General features: G+C 29.6%; 1 protein-coding gene across 5 annotated transcripts in view; it reads right to left on the reverse strand.

Moving 5' to 3' along the window:
* The window catches only part of LOC118188938 (gamma-aminobutyric acid receptor subunit beta-like), a 439491-nt gene that overhangs the window by 79886 nt on the left and 340102 nt on the right, over nucleotides 1-19503 (reverse strand). The window contains exon 8 of one of the 5 annotated variants that reach the window (XM_035359480.2): nucleotides 12052-19472. The exons of the other annotated variants lie outside the window; for them this stretch is intronic. Coding sequence (XP_035215371.1) covers nucleotides 19224-19472 — 249 coding nt within the window. The 3' untranslated portion in view covers nucleotides 12052-19223. Of the gene's footprint in view, nucleotides 1-12051; nucleotides 19473-19503 lie in introns of those variants that run through there. 5 annotated transcript variants of the gene reach the window in all.

The raw sequence follows: 19503 nt of genomic DNA on the forward strand, positions 1-19503 counted from the left end.
TATTGTCTGAAGCATTACGTAAGTACCTGCATCATTAGCTTTATATTAGAATTATGTGACAAGGATAAGTTTGATAGGACAGAGCTTAGTGGGATTTATTATAAGCATATTATAATTTTTAGGCAAGAAATGTAAATAACTAAGTTAAATAAAAAGCTTAAGAAACTATTGAAAATTAAAGCTAGAATTTAGTTTTATATATTTTTATTTTCGCGGTTTATGTTATAATCGCGATTTATGTTATATAATTCGGATATTGTTATCGAATTGCTTTCGACTAAGTGCCATCCGTCTGCATACGAAAATATAAAAAATGTCTATTGTGAATCAACAATGCGGCTAATATTATCAAAATACTCTTTTTTGTAAATTACGTTTTTTAAGTTGAAGTAAAGTCGCAAAATAAAAGATAAAGTCGCCAGATAAAGCCAATAAGTGACACAGAAGTGAAGATGAGTAAGGGATTAGGTAGCCAAACAGCTAGCTTCGATTTTAGTCAACCATTTAAACTAAGCAAAAAAGCAGCCTTACTTTGGCCTAAATTTTGAATAACACTATCGATATTGACGGTGATTAGGTAGAGGTTCTTCTTTAGAAGAAAAAATATTTCTGCAGAATACCTCTTTTTTTTGCCCCTGCTCTTAAAGTTCTTTGATTTTCAAAGAAATTTCTTGAAAATTGATTGGAAATTGATTTCTACACCAAACTAAAATTGCTTATATTAAAATTTTACATTGGCATGTAATCTCCCAACAAATGAGAGAAGCCCCTAAGTTATGGGAATATAGCATCGGGCAATTAACTTCCAGAAACGTTATTAGCAGCTCATAAATGAATGTTTCATTAAAACTATTTTGATCACGTCATAAACACTCTTTTGCATTTTGCTAATTAAAATGCAGTAAAACTACTTATTTATATTTTTATTCAATTAGTCAAATTTCATTATTATTTTAAAGGATATATTTTCTCATCGTATAATGTTATCAGTCATTTAATATTATCAAACTAGTAGTGGATAATAGCGATGGCATCAAGCGGCACCTTAATGTACATATATAACGGGAAATTTTGGAAATTTAAATAAATCGAAGATAGAAGATTACCTACTGCGAAGAAAGCAAACAAATAACAAGTGCAAGAAATTAATTCTGAAAACAAAAGTAAATTAAATTATAAATAAAATAGTCAAGATTTTTTTGGGTCTTTTTCAAGGCATACCTAAAAGAATTATCAAGGGAACCTCATTTCTGTATCATAGCTCGATGAACTAAAAACATAAAAGAAACACATTTGTTCTAAATTTGGAGCACCAAATTTATTAAAGTTTTAAAGCTAAATTTAAAATAGAAATTAAAGTACTTGAAAAATTTTTAATTATAATTTAATTAAAATTAATAAAATGCACTTCTCCAGATATAATCAATCTGCTTCGAAGTGACTCACAAGAAATTATGTCCTTGCTTTCTACATTTATAATAAGAAAAAAATACTATAAACCTAATACTGATACTGAAACATGAACAACACAATATGCCATGCAGTCAAAAACAGAAAAGGAAAAGGAAATAGAGCTTATTTTTGGAGGAATTTATTTTGGAGGATTTATTGTAAGGAATAAAAATTCTTTTAATAGCCATTGTGAGTAGTCGCCATAATATGCCACGAGTTATAAAAATAATAGTAGTTTTTAATTAATATTTTCCAATTTCTCTCTCTTTTTGTCTCTCTCTCTCTGTATATATTTTCCACATGCATATTGTAAGATATGGTAGTATATGAATCGTATCTTTACGCTATAGAATATGTACACTCCGCCCAAATTTAAGCCAGTGGCCAACCTGGTAGTTCGACCCAGGTTTCAGGTCTCAGAGAATGAGCTGGCTGCATGGGCCAGTTTCCTCTAAAAGTTTCTTCACGAAGACATCCCATCTGTAGGCAGATAATCCTAGTGTGATTTGCCGTAATCTAAATAAACTAAACCGAATTTAACCCACAGTAGGTTTTAAAATTGGAAAAAATGATAAAAACAGTGGGTCATAGAGTTAAGCTCGACAGGATTTTAAAATTAAAGAATTGGAAAAATAATAATAAAAAATAATTTTAGTAACATTTATTACATTATTATTGAATAACAAGAAACAGCTTTATTTACTTGAGTATAAATATAATAAGGTAGCTAATTTAGATAACTTCTTTAGATATACTATTCCTTTCGACAGCTTCACTTTCAGAATTTGAATTCTAACTTCACGATTGCACTAGAGTACTTCACATTCAGTGGCATTTAAATCATTAGTAATGCAATAATTTATAAAAGACATTTTGATAATTTCATCAGGGATATCATTATAAATCTGCAAAATTTACTGAGCTAATGTAAAAAGGAGTCATTTTGAATTAAGGTGTCTCCTAATTTTGCATCTTAAAAGTAGACTTTATAATAAGGTCATAAATATTCTAAATAAATACAGGGTTATCAGTGACCCGACAGGATAAAACTGCTGCAGTTTATCCCACCGTAGTTCCCACCTTTCGATTCTAGGCAAACGAGCAGGCTTCATGGACATTTTGTTGTATATAGTTGTACACTCAAATGGAAAACGTGACGAGTAATAACTTCCTCAAAAAGTCCTTCACGAAACTCTCCATACTATCACGAAACCCTCCATACTAAAGAACTCTTGTTCACATCATCAGGTAACCATTGCAAAGTCACGCTGCTAATTAATTTAAAATATAGTAATAATAAAGCTTTTATACAATAATGTATTTATACAGATGATACACGTATTTACACATCTTTGTAGTTTCAGTGAGTGTCTGTTACCTTTCGTTTTCCATAAAAAATAAACTCTGGTTGAAACGTTTCGTGAAATTCTGCGCATTAAGCACAATTACCAACGAGAAAATTCACGCAGATTTGGGCGACTCAAAAGCATGACAGTTTTATTAATAGGTAATAAATGACTTTCAGAATATCAAAGTCAGTCTCACCATGTATAAAATAATATAATGTTAATGTAAGTTTATGTTATTAATAGAAATGAATTATAATTGAAACATTACAAACTTTCTGCCCCAGCATTGAGATATTTTAAAATAAGTTGTGTAGAAAAATGACTTATTTTGAAATCAAAACTGAAAAATAGTTTCTGAAAAATAAAACTAGCTTAACCTAATGCAGCTAATAATTTTATTACGAATCTTTAATATTTCATTTGACATATCAAAAGAAGCATCTAACGAAATGAATCCTGTCGACGAAACAGCAGTTATAAAGAAAACATTTATGAAATTTCAATAGAAAATAGAGTGAAGCGTTAAAAATAAGTTGTTTTAGCCTCGTTGTTTATGACGAGCATTAAGATAATCGAAATGTTTCTTCAGCTGGTGGATGAGAAACGCTAACAGTAGATTTCCAAACCATTTCGGGTGACAGAACTGTTTTATTGAGGTTTGATGAAGTGGTTAAAGCTGATAAGCAACAATATTTAGTTATATGGGAAATGTTAATACTTTTGTACATAAAGTCTAGCTTGATGTAATGACTACAATATAAATGCATCTTATTAACATTGCCATAATTACATCACGTTGCATGGCTTTTAATTTCGTAAATAATTTATTGGTGTTGTGTGATGGTACTAAAATATCTAAAAAGGTTTTTCTAATATTTATTTTATAATATCGAGCTAAAAGTTCCATTTTTTGATTGGGTTCATTTATTATATCGTTTAATGTTTATGCAGATATTTTATTCAAAAGATAATCATGCAAAAGTTACATGTTTGATACTGAATATTATTTATAGAATATTATTTTAGAATATTGAGACTAAAAGTCTAAAATATAGTTTAAAAAAAAACAGAACTGTTTTGTCAAATAAAATACAAAGAAAAGGTTTTACAATTAGAAAATGAAGTTCTGTGACTATAGGGTATCAGGTTCTTTGTGAATAGCTTAAGGGACAGTTAATAGAGCTTTATGTACCGGTAAATGAAAACTCACCAGGAAACTTTCTATTTATAAAAGAGTAAGAAATAACCTGAAATAAAGCAGTGTGGGGAAAATGTTAACTACAGTTGATATTTATTCGCTTTGTAGTAAGAGACGGTGATACTTGGGCCCAGGGCAGCTCCGCACAAGTAGCATTTGCACAGATCATCCTTCGGAGACATGAAATTTTTTAACAAGTGTAACTAGTTATGGACAACAAGCAACACGTCCGTACAATCTAAATCAGCCTTATGATTTCTTGAGATGATTTTTCTTAAGTAGAAACAATTCCTACTCTGACGATGAAAATCAGGCTCTGCTCATGATTTCAAAGAAGCATTTAAAACGTTTTTTTCAACTACGCAGAATAAAAACTCTTGATAATTTTTAAATACGCCAGTATTTTGCTGCCAATGTGGAGCTTAGATAAACTATGAAAGGAAATTACAGATGTTTGCTAGACATATGTATGGGGTCAGGTATATTTAAATAAACCATAAAACAGAAATTTACTTTTGTATTTTTATATTAAAATTTGATTTTTTTACAAGTAAAACTTATGCAAAACAAGGCATATGTAAAAATTCACTCTACACCCAAAGTTATGTTTAAAAAATAGTTGTATAAAATCTGGCCTTCTTAGGCAGCATACAATCAGACCAGAACTCTAAAAACCCATTTGTGAGTTTTTATTGTGTCTTATAAATACCACAGGAAAAGACACAGGGAGAGTCAGGGAAAGAATGTAAAGGACCCTTTTATCAATCCAAATAAATTTTAACAGACGGCACCAACTCGTTGTTACAGAAGCCAATAGCTTTGGCTTTAAATCAAAGATAATGGATGAACAAACATTAATGAGATTTAAGTATAGCCTAACGGTTTCATAGTATAACTAGCGAGCAAGCTGACTCTGACCGAAGTCAGGGTAAGCAAGCCTAAGGACGAGAATAACTCAACACCGCAGAAGACTCATCGCTAGAGAATCAAATTTAGCAAAAACAGGAAAACAGGCAGAACAACGCTCTGATTTCACTCTGCAAAACCTTCCTGTTAACTACTTCCTTCTTTCTACCTAACATGAGTATCGCGCGCACTGGAAATTTATATTCTATTAGAGAAATGAAAACGAGGTTGATAGGAAAATAAATTAACATAAAAAATAACTGGTGAGAAACTCAAATGATACTTCATAGTTTTAAGCTTTTGCGATTTAAAGAGCCAGACGATTTGTTTATATTTTCATTTCAGGAAATGCCTCATATTAAATCCGCTAACTATGTATAAAATGCTTTGGTATATAACTTTATAAAAATATTTATTTACAGGTGATAGAAAAGTTAAATAATTAGCATATCTGTCTGCACATGTATTAATTTTAAGAAAGTAATGTGCTTACAGGTTTTAAAGGTAATTTCATTTTCCAATTAATATTTCATAAAAAAAGGATTTTTTTGCTTGAGTGTAAAATTTATCTGAACTGACCGATGAGAATTGTAAGACATTTTGATTAATTGTATAAACACTGTACTCGTATAAAATGGCCAATTATTATGATTTTGACTTAAAACCTTTCAAAACTATAAAAAATTAGAAATGATGAAAAATTTCAACTTCTCACTTTTTATTGTCTCAATTCAATTCATGGTGCATTCATGTGTGCGTTGTTTAAACAATATAATTAATTACGCATTCTTACAGACTTTAATCTATTAGTACATTTTTCGTTTTCTTTATTAAGAAAATAGTATGCACTTACAGTATTTGAAGGTAAGAATATCTTCAAGTTAAGATTTCTCATAACTGTAATTTTCTTGCTTGCCTGCACAATTTCTCCGAAACCATTAGTCGGAGTTTCAAAAACATTTCACCAACATTAAAAATTGTAAGTTGGTTTAAAATGAGCAGGCAGTATGTGATTTGTATAAAATTTTTATAAATTATTTTTAATTATGTTAAAAAATAAAACTTGAAGAAAATAAATGTTAAAGTTAAGCTTTTTTAAGAAAATACAATTATATTATTTTTATTTAGGTAATTTTAATTGCCTACTTTTCAATTTTGAAAAAAAAATTAGCAAAAATACTGATTTGTTTATATAACGCTGCAGGCAGTACATATTACAATATTATGAGGATGACAAAATTGACATTTTATTTAAAATACTTTAATGCTTGGAATTTAAGGTAAAAGTAGCAAATACATTATTAGGGATACTGAAATATGTATGTATAATTTTCCACTCATTGATCTCCAAAATCGATCAAAAATATTGATCTTCAAAATGGGTAGTATTTTGAGGATATTTTGATAGTTTAAAAGAACCTCATTCCTTTAAGGCATTTATCAATCTTTGCATGTTTACACATATACACAGAAACTTTTTGTTAAAATATTTATGACGTTCAGTAGCTTAAAATTTTGCAAAGCAAAATAATCCAAGTCGATGTTTCAAGTTATCAAGAAGATATTAAGAAATTATCAAGCTTTCAAGATGAATAATCAAGAAGATGTGGTTTTATGCGAAACTGCCACTTAACTATACAAATTATTATTACTCATCAAGCAATGAATATTTTTTTGAGCGCAAGTGTCCCTGCTAGTCGATTAGTGTTATGTGCGCAAGTGCCACTAGATCATAACGATTGTTTTGGATTTATTTAATTTTATAATTTTACTGCCCATAAATATAACCGGTAAAGCTATGGAACTATAATGTGACTAACGTTCCTCCCTAATCTTGATTTTTATCTGTACTATAAGATATACTATATCAAAAATGGATCTTTGTTATCGATTGAGCAGATTTAGAGAAGGTGGTGGTACGATGAGTACTATTTCATTTTCATCACGACGGAAATACCAATATTGACGGATAACTAAAGCTGCATTATGATTTTGTCATTCTAAATAATATGTCAATTAATTTTTTTATGGTTAAAAGAAACATAAAATGCGCTGATGTTAAAAAGACAATACAAGCTCTAAATTTTCAAGAAGTACAAATTCATTATGACAACAAAGGATATACGTAAATATCCTTTTTTTAACCTTTGCTACGAAAGGTAAGTTAAGGTCTAGCAAATTTATTTTCTGCAAATTGCAGAAAGATAATAGAGTTGACAGTACCAAAGAAAAGATAACTGCATTTCCGCCGCCTTTAGCAACTAATGCAAGTTCTGAATCTTAAAAATCGCCGTATCTTTCCCTCCCGATAAAAACGCCCTCTAAGAAGAAACATGACGTTATTCTGCGGGATTGAATTACTTCATGTTCAAAATTTCATTAGTGATTAAAGCAGTTATTTTAGTTTTCTTAGCGCAAAATTGATCAGAATGTATCTTTTTTATTTATAGATTTGCTTACATTTCCTGACAGTCAAAGTAGATTCGAAAGCAAAGGAAAACATAGAAGAAAAATACCTGTACATGAATACTTTATGTCTAGAGCAACCATATTTTCTAATAACCTCGTTTCTTTCTCTGAAGTTACAGAGTCATCAGATATGCACGGGCTAAACAAATCTCATATTAGAAAATGGAAAAAAAAAAAAAATCTTTCGCTCTCAACATAAAATATTCAAGAAGAGGAGCGCTAGAGGAAAATGCGCTTTGAATGACTACGCAATGCCAAATACTAATCAGTTTCTTAAGAAAGAACCAAAGAATTTCGGAAAATGGAAAGATAAAACTTTTCTTTGATAAGCAATAAAACAATGCCGAAGGTATTGTTTTATAATGCATGTACATTAAGAAATAAGAAAATTTTATTCTTTTTTCCCCCTATAATAAACGCTCCGCAGTTATCTAGATATTGTATGAAACATATTCGATTCTTTAACGTAGCAGAGTTCTTCCTAATACAAAGTAAAAAGAATACTTTGCATAGAAGAAAAGAGCAAAACAGTCTCCAGAGCATTAATCTAGGTTTTGTTTTAAATATTATCTTATTTTCCCTTGTTTTATATGAATTCCAATAAATGTTATGTATCAATTTTGAAATACCGGTAGCAAATAATGTCAAGAAATAGTCTGAATGGGAGCTACGCTGGATTTTTACTGGATATATGAGAATTCCAAAGCTTTTCTAATTGTATCTTCTTCTGTTTCTTTTCGTACTGCATCAACAACCACATTTTTTCATGTGTTAACTCAGATATACTAGTGAAGGAAAAAGTACTGTTGTTTTCAAGATTTTCTCGTGCCCTACATTTGATGGCCCTAGATTATGCTTACAGAACGATTTGAAAATGTTCGGAGTGACTTGGCCAGTGAACTTATCTGTTTTCGTAAAGTCCAGACTGCTGTTCTCTGCTTTTGTTCGCTTTATTTATGCATGTAATTTTTAATGTTTATTTATACATGTAACATTTAATGTTCTAGTTAACTTACTTCTGTAAGCCCCGTGTGGTACATATGTGGTGAACGGGGAGTCTGTATGTTCTCAAAGGAAAAAAAATAAATACAATAGACTCTGTATGCAGCTGCTATAGTGACGGTCACTATGGTCGATTTTGTTTGGAATTTAGTTGAGAGTCAGTTCATGCAAGACTACATTGTTGGGTTGGAATTATTGATGCCAATAAGCAGAATTACAGATACTAGGCTGCAGAATATCCACAGAAATTGCATCACGCCCTGTTTTGAAGTGTAAAGATGAGAGTATGGTAGATAAATTTACATATATTTATTAATGTGTAGAAAACTGAGGGAAATCTGACAACATTCGCAGATCTTTCTTTGAAAACGGGACAGGAAAAACAATTACTGTGAATTAATGCTCTTGATGGAAACTTTTCCTCAGGAAGCTTTGCAATATAAACAGTGGTTTCAGTAAAGGCAACCACCCTTGCAGCTGGGATCTTCGTGGTAATCTTCGGGAATTAAGAGCTAATTGTTTCGATAGGGGCATAAACTGGGATTTTCAATTACCTGATTTAGCCATGCCTCGTTATTCCCTTTTGGGACTATTTCAAAGAGAAAATATAAGAAAGGCGTCCTAATAGTTTTGAGTTGAAAGACTGAATTCGGAAGTAGAGTCAGTGAATTCTTCATGCGAAGTTTCAAAGCGCAATGATAATATTGCTATCTCGACACGCAATAGCAATTTAAAATCAATAGCAATTTAAAATTTATGTTTTCATTTTAACAGAAATTGCGTGCAAAATATATATATAAAAAATTCTTTCGGGGAAATAAAAGCCATTTCTAATATAAAGAAGCACGCATGAATAGCTAAATAATCAGCTTTACAGAGAGATTTTATTAATAAGTGTGATAACAAGGAATCCAGTATTTAAACTTCGAAAGCAATCTTAACGTTAATCTGACTTTCGTATTAATTATGTCTCGCCATTATACTCATGTCTATAATTGCTTTATATGTTATGAAAGGAAAATCAGAATAAACACTAACATAGTTTTATACATAAATGTAATTATATTTTACTTTATTTTATTCTTAATTATTTTCTATTTTTGGAGGCAGATGTAATTTTTAGTTTAATGTAATTATTGATCAGTCTCTTTTTTATATCAATTAGAATTTTTGTTTAAAGTCTCTGAATTCTTAATAACTGATATGGCAGTTGCCCATGTTTAGCTTTACTTATTAGTAATTAAGTCAGATTCAGTTTCAAATATTTTGAGGCAACGTTATAATGTTCTTAACATTAACGCTATTACTTATAGTAAAGGCAATAAACCTTAATTTAATGTAGAAGGTATTTATGTTAATTAAACTGTTATTTTATGTTACGAATCTACACTGTCACATTTTTCTTTCCCTTTTCTTGGCAAATTGCAAATGCAGTCGCGTGTATTTAATTGCGGGTTTGAGATTTTTTGGTCAGACAGTGTTCTTCTTGTTGAAGGCCACGTTACCAGTCGTTATTCTAAGATAAACATTCTTGTCTACCGCGTTGCTTTGTTAGTGCAGATAGTGCCGTCCTGCCGGTGTAAGTTAAGAGCCAACTTGCGTGTTTAAATATCCCTACGTAGCCGTTCGCTAATTAAGACTTAGATTTAGTTTTAATTTAAAATTCTACTTATGAGTTCATAAACACTGGCTGATTTGGAGGCACCGGGAGTTAAATTATTGGATTCTTAATAAAAGAGTCTTCACAGCCTTAGTACGTTTCTGTTTGCTTTTCTAGACATAGCGATAAGTCGCTGAAGTCTGCATAGGAGTCTTGACTTAGTGTATGTTACGAAAATAAGTGAGACTTTGCAAATGTCTGTTAGTTACATATTTTTACGAACCTGATTCTTAATTAAAAAGAAGAATTTGAAGATGGTTGGAAGATTTTATTTTTTCGAGTTTCGGTATTCTGAAAGTTGAATTCTAATGCTGCTTTCTTGAATATACACACTAAGGCTTATTTTGAACGTACTTTTCTTTCTTTCCATGCATGCCAGTTTCGGAAATATTTCTTTTTATTTAAATAAGACCTGAAAATAATTTTACCAGGAGTAGTTACGAGTGTTTGCATAAATGTGTCCGTTAAGTATCAGTAGCTTCATACTAAATTTGATAGTCAGATCAGAATAGATATAATTGCTTAAAGTTTTATGACGCAAATATATGAAAAAAAAAAGACTTTACAAACATGGCCATTCTCTTAAAAGGATAATTCAGTTAAGTTTTAATATATACAATCAGTCTTCTGTTAAATGTAATAAAAGTGAGAAAAAATTGACAGTTTCACTCACACTTGTGTCGGACTTGCGCAATATTTATGGGGTCCCACAAAATTTTTGTAAATATTATGGGCTCCTAGGGATCGCGAGAAAATCTCAGTGATAAAAAGGGGTCGCGACTGAAAGAAGTTTAAACCCTGATGTAGCTTATGACATTTGGAAGAAATAAATTTTTTCGTTAACATCACTGAGTAACTAAAGTATAGCTAAATAGTTAATATTCTGCGCAAAATATTTATTTGTCCTGAGAGAAAGATTTAAGGAGATTTTTTTCCAATTACTAGCTTGTTTTAGCGAACACTTTTACTACTATATGAAAAACAACCGAAATGAGTTTTCCGTATTTACATACACACACTCAAAAAATAGATTTCATTGTGTGTAAATTTATGTGTCTAAAGAATCTATTGCAGAGAAAGAAAATTTTACTTCTATTTGATAAGCTTATCTGAAAAACCTTTGAAGTGCAGAAAAGATTATATTGAATAGCTTAAATGTAAGTACCGTTTGGTTTGCCGGTGGTGTAATACGAAAATGAAAGAGATATTATTGAAATTAGTTACAATCCGCAGAAGACTAAATATAAATAGACTCTTAAGTACTAAAAATTTAGTGCAAAGGGAAATAATCTATTCAAGGTCTTCGTATAAAATTGAAACTGTTATAGAAAGGAATATTCTGAGAAAAAAAGACTTACATTTAATAAATAAGTGTAGTTCAGCTTACGGAAAACCCGTATTTTTTTCGAATATAACCTCAACATCCATTAGCTTGAGTTGCATTTTAAGCACTAAAAAGCATTTCTAAAAGGGCTATCTATAACCTTCTTAAGCCCAATAAACTAAATGAGAACTCTTAAAACAGATGACGCAAAAAAGAATATTACACGGCTAATGCATACTTTCATGAAAACGATACTCGCACTCAAGACCAATTTTCAGATCTTTAATTCTTTCAATACTGTTCCAAATTAGCAATGATACAAATGGTATCTTATGTAAATCACCATTAATATATTTAAATATAATTTGCCTTAGAAAATAATTTAAATATATGAAATTTCAATATACCACCTCTTTGACAGAGACTATTAGAGAATGATGATTTGCAGTTTTCTTCATTAAGAGGAGATGAAATTGCTAATCATTATATGTGGAGCATGGTATTCTTATGACCGTGTAACATAACACGCTGTAGTTCAGAACAGGAAAAACATAGCATATTACACATGAGTTCGGCATGATATTATATCAGAAAAGAAAACGTCGCTTCGTAGAAATTTTGCTTTACTTAGATATGGAAAAGTTTGCAATTTGGTTTCATGCAGTTTTGGTAGCCCAAAGAAAAAACACGATTTATTTGAATTTAAACAGTACTTTTATTTCAATGACAAAAGGATATGACATTCTAAATGCACCAAATTTTGATTTTAAGCACAGCATTTTAAACATAAAACATTTCAAGAGGAAATAAATTCAAGAAGAAAAAATACTTCAAAAGAAATTTGAGATAAATGTTGCGGGAAACTTTCAAGAGAGAGCAACACGTGTTCAACATATAAATTTTATAAAAATATAACAGTAATTGTGCAGTATCATTTGGAGGTATATGTAATTTTCAAAATTCAAGCACAGTGAAAATGTATTTCGTTGAAGCATATGTTGAATAACAAGGCACTACATGGGCAATGAAAAATTTATTAGGAAATATAATTCCTTCTGAATTTTAATAAAATGAGAAACAATGATCAATTTGTAAAAATACATAAACACTTCACATGAAAACACATTTTATTGACATTGTAAACAACTTGTAAAATTTTATGTATGATTTTTCCCAGTTTGATTCAACATTATGTTTCTTGAAATGTTTTCGTATTTTTATAATATTTAATCTTACAAAATATGAATAGTACATAAATTTATGAAATCATACACATGACAATATACATGTACGAAATATTCACTGACATATAATTTGCAATCCTATGTATAGATAGTCACACAAGTGTTTTAAACAGTCAGTTTTTGTATAATTTTGCCAAATACCTTTTATCTGTTACATTGGATGCTCTCGTGTTTTATATGCGTTTCGCCAGCATGCGTTAAGTTAAAATTAGAGTTTCTTATGTTTATATTTTAAATCATACATTAAAGTGATACGCAAGTAATGATAAAATATTTTCTTCAAATCTTACATTGTTGAAAAGATTTTGATAAACCATTTTCTAAACCAAATATATAGGAAAGTGCATTATCTAATTGCAGCTTTGGCAAGCGTTGGAAAAGAATAAATTCTGCAAAGCAAAAAATGGTCTAATTGGAAACCAAATCGACATTTTATCGCTACAAGAAAGGGCTGTCTAATATCGATTCTAATAGATCACTTGTCCCAGGCTGAAGCTCCAGGCTTCCAAGTATTAGTTTCCGGTGCATAAGGTCATAGGAATGTCTTCCTGAGTCGAATGAAAGCAATTACTAATGACGTCAACACAGATTCTGAGTTCCAGAGGGATAAATGCCTTGCTTACGGGCAAACCTCTTTGACCGAGTGGGAGTATCTTAGTTTAACAACAGAAAATAATCCTTGTATAAGAATAAGCAGTTAAATAAAGGGGTCAGATCAAAGAAATACCTGATCTATTCTGTATTATTTCTATGCTTCAATTTATAACACAAAAGTATTCTGTCAGTAATTTCATGGCATATAAAAGTTATTATTATTTGACGGCACATTATTTTATTTATTAAAACACCCAAATATTTATTTGTAAAGTTTTTTCTTTTATGATAAAGAAAAATTACTTTCAGTTAAAAAACTTCACTGGATAAAAAAGGAATATCGTATCGATATTTAGAAACTTAAAAAATACAAGGTAAATAATAAAGGCAGGATTTCATTGACCTTATATTGCAGTGTTTCTCGATCTCTATGCAACGACATACTAAGATATATCGAAATTTTTGGACTTAAAATACATTTGAGAAATTTCCTCCATTCTCCATAGTTATATAAATTAATATTTTCCATAACTAAAATAATGAAATCTAAGCAGGAAAAGAGGCAGGCGAGTTTAGAAGAAGATTTGTGCATGCGTCCATGGACTAAAATATGTTCGGAATTCACCAAATACATTATTATATACATTAAGAAATGGATCGGATTACTCAACAAAAATAAATCATCTAAAATTTTTCAAAGTTTGATACCGTACCAGTATTGATACCACACTAGATCCGAGAATTTTGCGTTTCGCTTCTGGTACCACCTATATAACTCGAATACTTCCTTACTAGATGATTTTAATACCTACAATTCTCTAAGGATACAATACTCTCACAATTACCCATATTTTGTGAGGGATTTGAACTCCAGCTCAACAGCGAGGCTGTCAGCCTTATCAAACAGTCAAATATTCAAGACGCATGAATTAATAGAAAAATATTTAAGCATATTAATAATAATGACGGTAAAAATTACAAGAATAATAACAAATTCGAATTATTCTGTAGCAAGATCATGGGTTCTAACTGTTTCATTAAACGGAAAAAACTGGAAATCTTTATGCTATTGAACATAAGGGAAAAAGAAAGAATAACTACACAGCAAAAACGCTGATCTTTTCTTCCTTTCCCTCTATGTATGATTATTTATATATGTTTATGCACGAAATTGTTTATTGGATTAATTAGATGTTTGGAAAGGCGCAAAAGTGAACGTCGGCGCCCAGCTTAATGTTTTAAATGGTTTTTTGTTAAGTACAAAAATTCAGGCAAAATTCAATCATAGATACGAGATAATTTTAGTAAAAATATAGGCATTTTTAGCTAGTCTGACATATAATTTCTTGAAAGAGCAAAAATGATTTTGCTGAAGCGCAAAAAGCTTAAATTTTTATAAGAAAGGAAGCTACGTCACATCTTTTCGACACAGTAATAGGAACATAGATATTTTGTACAATGGAATTTTTCCGGATATAACATTTGATGAATATTTTTTTTCATACTTAAAAAGTGCAAAAGCTGAAGAACACTTCATATACATATTTTATATAACAATAACAATCAACAGGAATAACAATTCTAAGGCTTATGCTATTCATCACAAAATTCACACCATAGTCAATTATGTGTATGTAACATAAAAGTATCACTAAAATTAATATAATTTAGTGATACTTTTATGTATTACTAAATTAAATTAAAATTTATATAACTCTCAAGATCATAACATTCCGTAATGGATACAATAACAAATATCAGAAACAAGATGTTTGAAATTCTGTATTACTATTTTATTTGTCATTTGAAAATGGATTAAAAAAATTTAATTTGTAGTCTAGAAAGTTCTAAAAAGTTTAAGACTTTTGAAACTGAAGAAAATATCCAACATAGTGCATAAACAACATTGTTTGCCAATAAAACACAAAAGTTAAACTCAGAAACTGTTTTGTATTTTGTCAAATCAATTAACGTGCTTTTTTACTTTGTAAATAAGTATTTCTCAGAAATAAATTGTACGTTTTCCAGTAATTCAATATATAAAGTATATACTTAATATATTTTAGCAGCATATCAGAAAGAGAAATAATCTCAATAAATTGAGTGAAAGGTGAAAGTAGACATCTTAAAGTATAAATGATGTGAATTTATTTCAGATGAAAATAATTAATAATTATAATTAAAAAACATCGTAATTATATATATTGATTTTAAAGAAAATTTTGTATATTTTATGTTTTCATAAGGACATTGTTGAGGAAATATGAATCTTCAGTGTTTAATATATCCTGTCGTTTAAATTTTATCCAAAATATTATCCATGCATTTTATAAGAAATATATGAAGCACTTTTTTGATGCGATTCTATATTCTCGATGATTAATTTAGATGTTTGATAGGTAGGTTTCTCAATAAAACTATGGGAACAGAAAAAATGTATACCTTGATTTCAAAGAAACTTTGCATCATTATGGTAGCAGGTTAGGTGAAAGTTTCTTGAAAATATTGTCAATGGTATGGAAATTTTTAGTCTGAAAGAATCTTTGAAAAAGTGTGTAATATATTAATGACCTCTTTAATCTAGTTTCTCGGAACTTTTATTATTTGTGAAGCTTACGTACGAACCACTTACACCTGCGAAATCGTCAATAAAAATCCGACGGCTTCTAATTTTCATTCTAAAATGTATGTTTACTTTAATTCTAAACTTTATGAAAATTGTGCATAATTTATTCAGCCGAAGTTACATAATCGTTTGAAAACATGATGTAAGTATTGATGAAAAAGAAGCAAGCAACTTTTATAAATTAATCATGCATTCTTAACATGTTATCTTCAAAGAAATTTGTCTTGAGGTCTTGTGAAACCAGTATTATATTCTTTTTTCTTCGATCAAAATATCAATGAACTGATAAGAATTTACTGAGGTATTTATTAACGCCTTCTTAGTTAAATGTAAGTTTCCTCTCAGATTTTATCATGTCATGTAACTCCTTATTTTTGATACTGCACCATGTTGCAATTATTTGACCTTACTGCTTTATTATATGGTTCAATCTTATAAAAAGTATTGTATAGCGATGTATGAATTCACAGAAACTATAAGCATTAGGTATCACATTTATTTCTTAGTTTTGCCTTAGCAAATGGAAATATGCCACTGAAGAAAAAGGTAATAATTTATCTATGGCTGTATCATTTATCTAGCAACAAGGAAATGCTCGTCAGAAACTGAAGAAGCACGTTACCCTTCCATTTCTTTTATTCATACTCATTTACTATGCCTTGTTCTTCCCTTTCTACTTCATATGTACTAATGCTCCTACTACTAATGGACATCATACAACTCTCATATTTTCCCTTTTCTAAGAATACAATTACTGCATTAAATTCTTTGGTTTCGTAGTTACGCAGTTTGTTATATATTTAATAGTAATAATTACACGAGAAAGCCTGCTTTCTTCTTAGCTAGCTTTTTGAACTCTGAATACTAGAATGCAAAGAGTAATCTTAGGTACATTCTTATTTCAATATGATTTTAATATCGATTATATTATATAAAAACAGATATGTAACTGGACGTTAATCATTTCTTGAATATTTTGCATAGATTGATTTCTGCTATGTTAAATCTTTTAAAAATTATAGATCTATAAATTACACCTACTTATTTTTCGCATTTTTTAGTCATTTATTATTAATGTTTTCAAGGGAAATATAATTTCGATAATTATAGATAATAAATTCTTGACAGATTCGCAAATAAAATTCTTCTCCTTTTGTTATTATCAAGTAATTTGCTGATGAGTTGTAATATTTCTAGTTATGATTGATGTGAGTACATAAAACACTTACATTTTACATGAAAATTGGAGAGGAATGTTTCATCTTCAGCAGAACATGCGTATGTCTTCATATACTATAATATACTTATATACTTGTACAATACTTGTATACAATACCATACTTATATACTTGTTATAAGATATTATTTTTATTCTCCCTCTCTCTCTCTCTCTCTATATATATATATATATATATATATAGAGAGAGAGAGATAAAAGAATAATACTTTAACGAATCTGTTTATGAGTAGAAACGCTTAAATTACTTGAATTAAACTTGCTTATTTTCAATTTAAAATATCAAATCAGAATGGAATTAAATGTTTAAGCAATACTAAACTACTAAACATTACTCTGTCCACTGTTAATTGTAAGGCTATAAGTTTTGAAGTGCATCAGTTTTCTCAAATTTCAAGCTAAGTCAAAATGTTAATTCCTTGTTACAAGAGGAGAGGCATCAATGAATATAACTTTAATGCAGTATTGTGTTGAACCGATTTTCTACTTCCTTCGGACTGATTTAAGTAACCTCAGCAACATAGAGTTTTCTTATTCGGAAATATAAACTATATTTATCAATATGAAACTACAAAACAGTATCATATATAACCGTATTTAGCAAGACAGTTTTCTTACAAAATGATTCAGCAGTTAACCATTAATGAACCATTACAGCGAAAAGTCTGTACATGGTTTTTAATGTAATTTCTCTCACTGCAATTTCTTGAAATTGGTTTTCACCGATACCACTGCACATGGACGGACTATTCTTAAAAATGATAAAATTTTAAGCATAACTAATGCAATGCAGGGATCAGTTACTAATACACAGTTTTAATTGTCAGCGCAAAATTCAAAGTTAAAATTTAAGTGCTTTATATCAGTCATATTTAAAGAAATATAAGACTTGTCTGAGTGTTTTTATAAAATGTTAAGAGCTAATTTTCAGAAAAGTAAATTTTACCTAAATATACATTTATGTCACACAAAGTACGAATTATTCTGATGACGATGGGAAACAAGGCAAATATAATAATTTTCCAGATAAGTGTAAAATTGTAAGAATATGTTTAATTTGAAATAAAATCAAACATGTAGGCGGTAATGAAACTGAAGTTTTATTTCGCTACTTTTAATTTAACTACATGCAACAAAACATTAATTTATGATTTTTTTTCAAACGTTACACCTATTTCATTTTCATATAAGAAAAGAACAATGTTTAAAACGAGTCACATCAGAGAATTTAGTGGGATGACTATCTAATTAAATTTCCTAGGTTTTTGAATTTGATTAAACAAACTTATTGATACATAATTCATTCTTTTAGACGTAATATGGAGTTGAAAGAAAGAAACACGCACAACGTATGGAAAATATCAGATTCTCAAAAAATTCGCACACTGGATATAGATGAACAGCATTATATATTACCTGAATAAATTTACATAAAATTTTAAATGCTGTTAAAAAAGGTAAAATATTTTAACCACATTGGTTTTGACGACAATTCATAAAACTATCTACTTTAAAATATCTTTATATCTATATATAATTGTATTAAATGCATAAGAAATAATCATGCAGAACAAACATGATATTTTCCAAGCTTTGGAAATAGATAAAACTGGAATTCAAATGATTATCACAGAAAATTGGACGAGTTTTGTAAATAACAGAAATCACAGAAACGTTCAATATTCATATCACATGGTATAAAAGAACAACTATCCTGATGCAACAGCGATGCATAGTCAAAATTTTAAATTCTATGTGACAAAATTTATGTTATGAGCCTCAAGACCAATTATTCCTGTTATTCAGCGAGAATGAATTATAAAATTTTCTTTCAAGCTGTTTAAAATGGAAAATACTTTACTCAAATTTATGCTTACTGAATTTGATTTATAATTAGAATTACTTTAGTATCCCTTATGAAAAACTCACAATTTTCACATTATTACTCGCCTATCTTTTACATTTGAGTAATAATATTTAGTACTGATTGATTATTAGTACTTAATGATTTCAGGAATTTACTCAAAACTTACAGAATTTAGAATCGAGAGCAAATTATTTCGTCCAATTGCTTTGTTTAAGTGCTGAATATTAATATTTTCAAATTTTAAATAAAACCAAAGTATTAGTTGCACAAGCAAAGATACACGATATGTAAAAGCTCAATTTTCGTGGACTTCGACCAGTACATCGCTGATATGCAAGTATATAATCCAGTACATCAAATTGAAGCACACGAAACAAACCGGAAAGACGACTCGAGAATACTTGTCGATGTCGCTTGGAGTTACTCCGCATAATGTACTGGGAAGCGTAAAATTAGGCACTTCCACGTTTTGGGCTGAAGCAGAGCGACTAATTGTTGAAGTCGCGGCATAGGCACGAGGGTCCACTAACTTCAATCTCACTTCCTATAAAAAGAATTGCAGTTCATAAAACAAG

The sequence above is a fragment of the Stegodyphus dumicola genome, chromosome X1 (genome assembly GCF_044657685.1).
Source record: "Stegodyphus dumicola isolate Sdum_Otavi_A_Nest chromosome X1, ASM4465768v1".
Lineage (NCBI taxonomy): Eukaryota > Metazoa > Arthropoda > Arachnida > Araneae > Eresidae > Stegodyphus > Stegodyphus dumicola.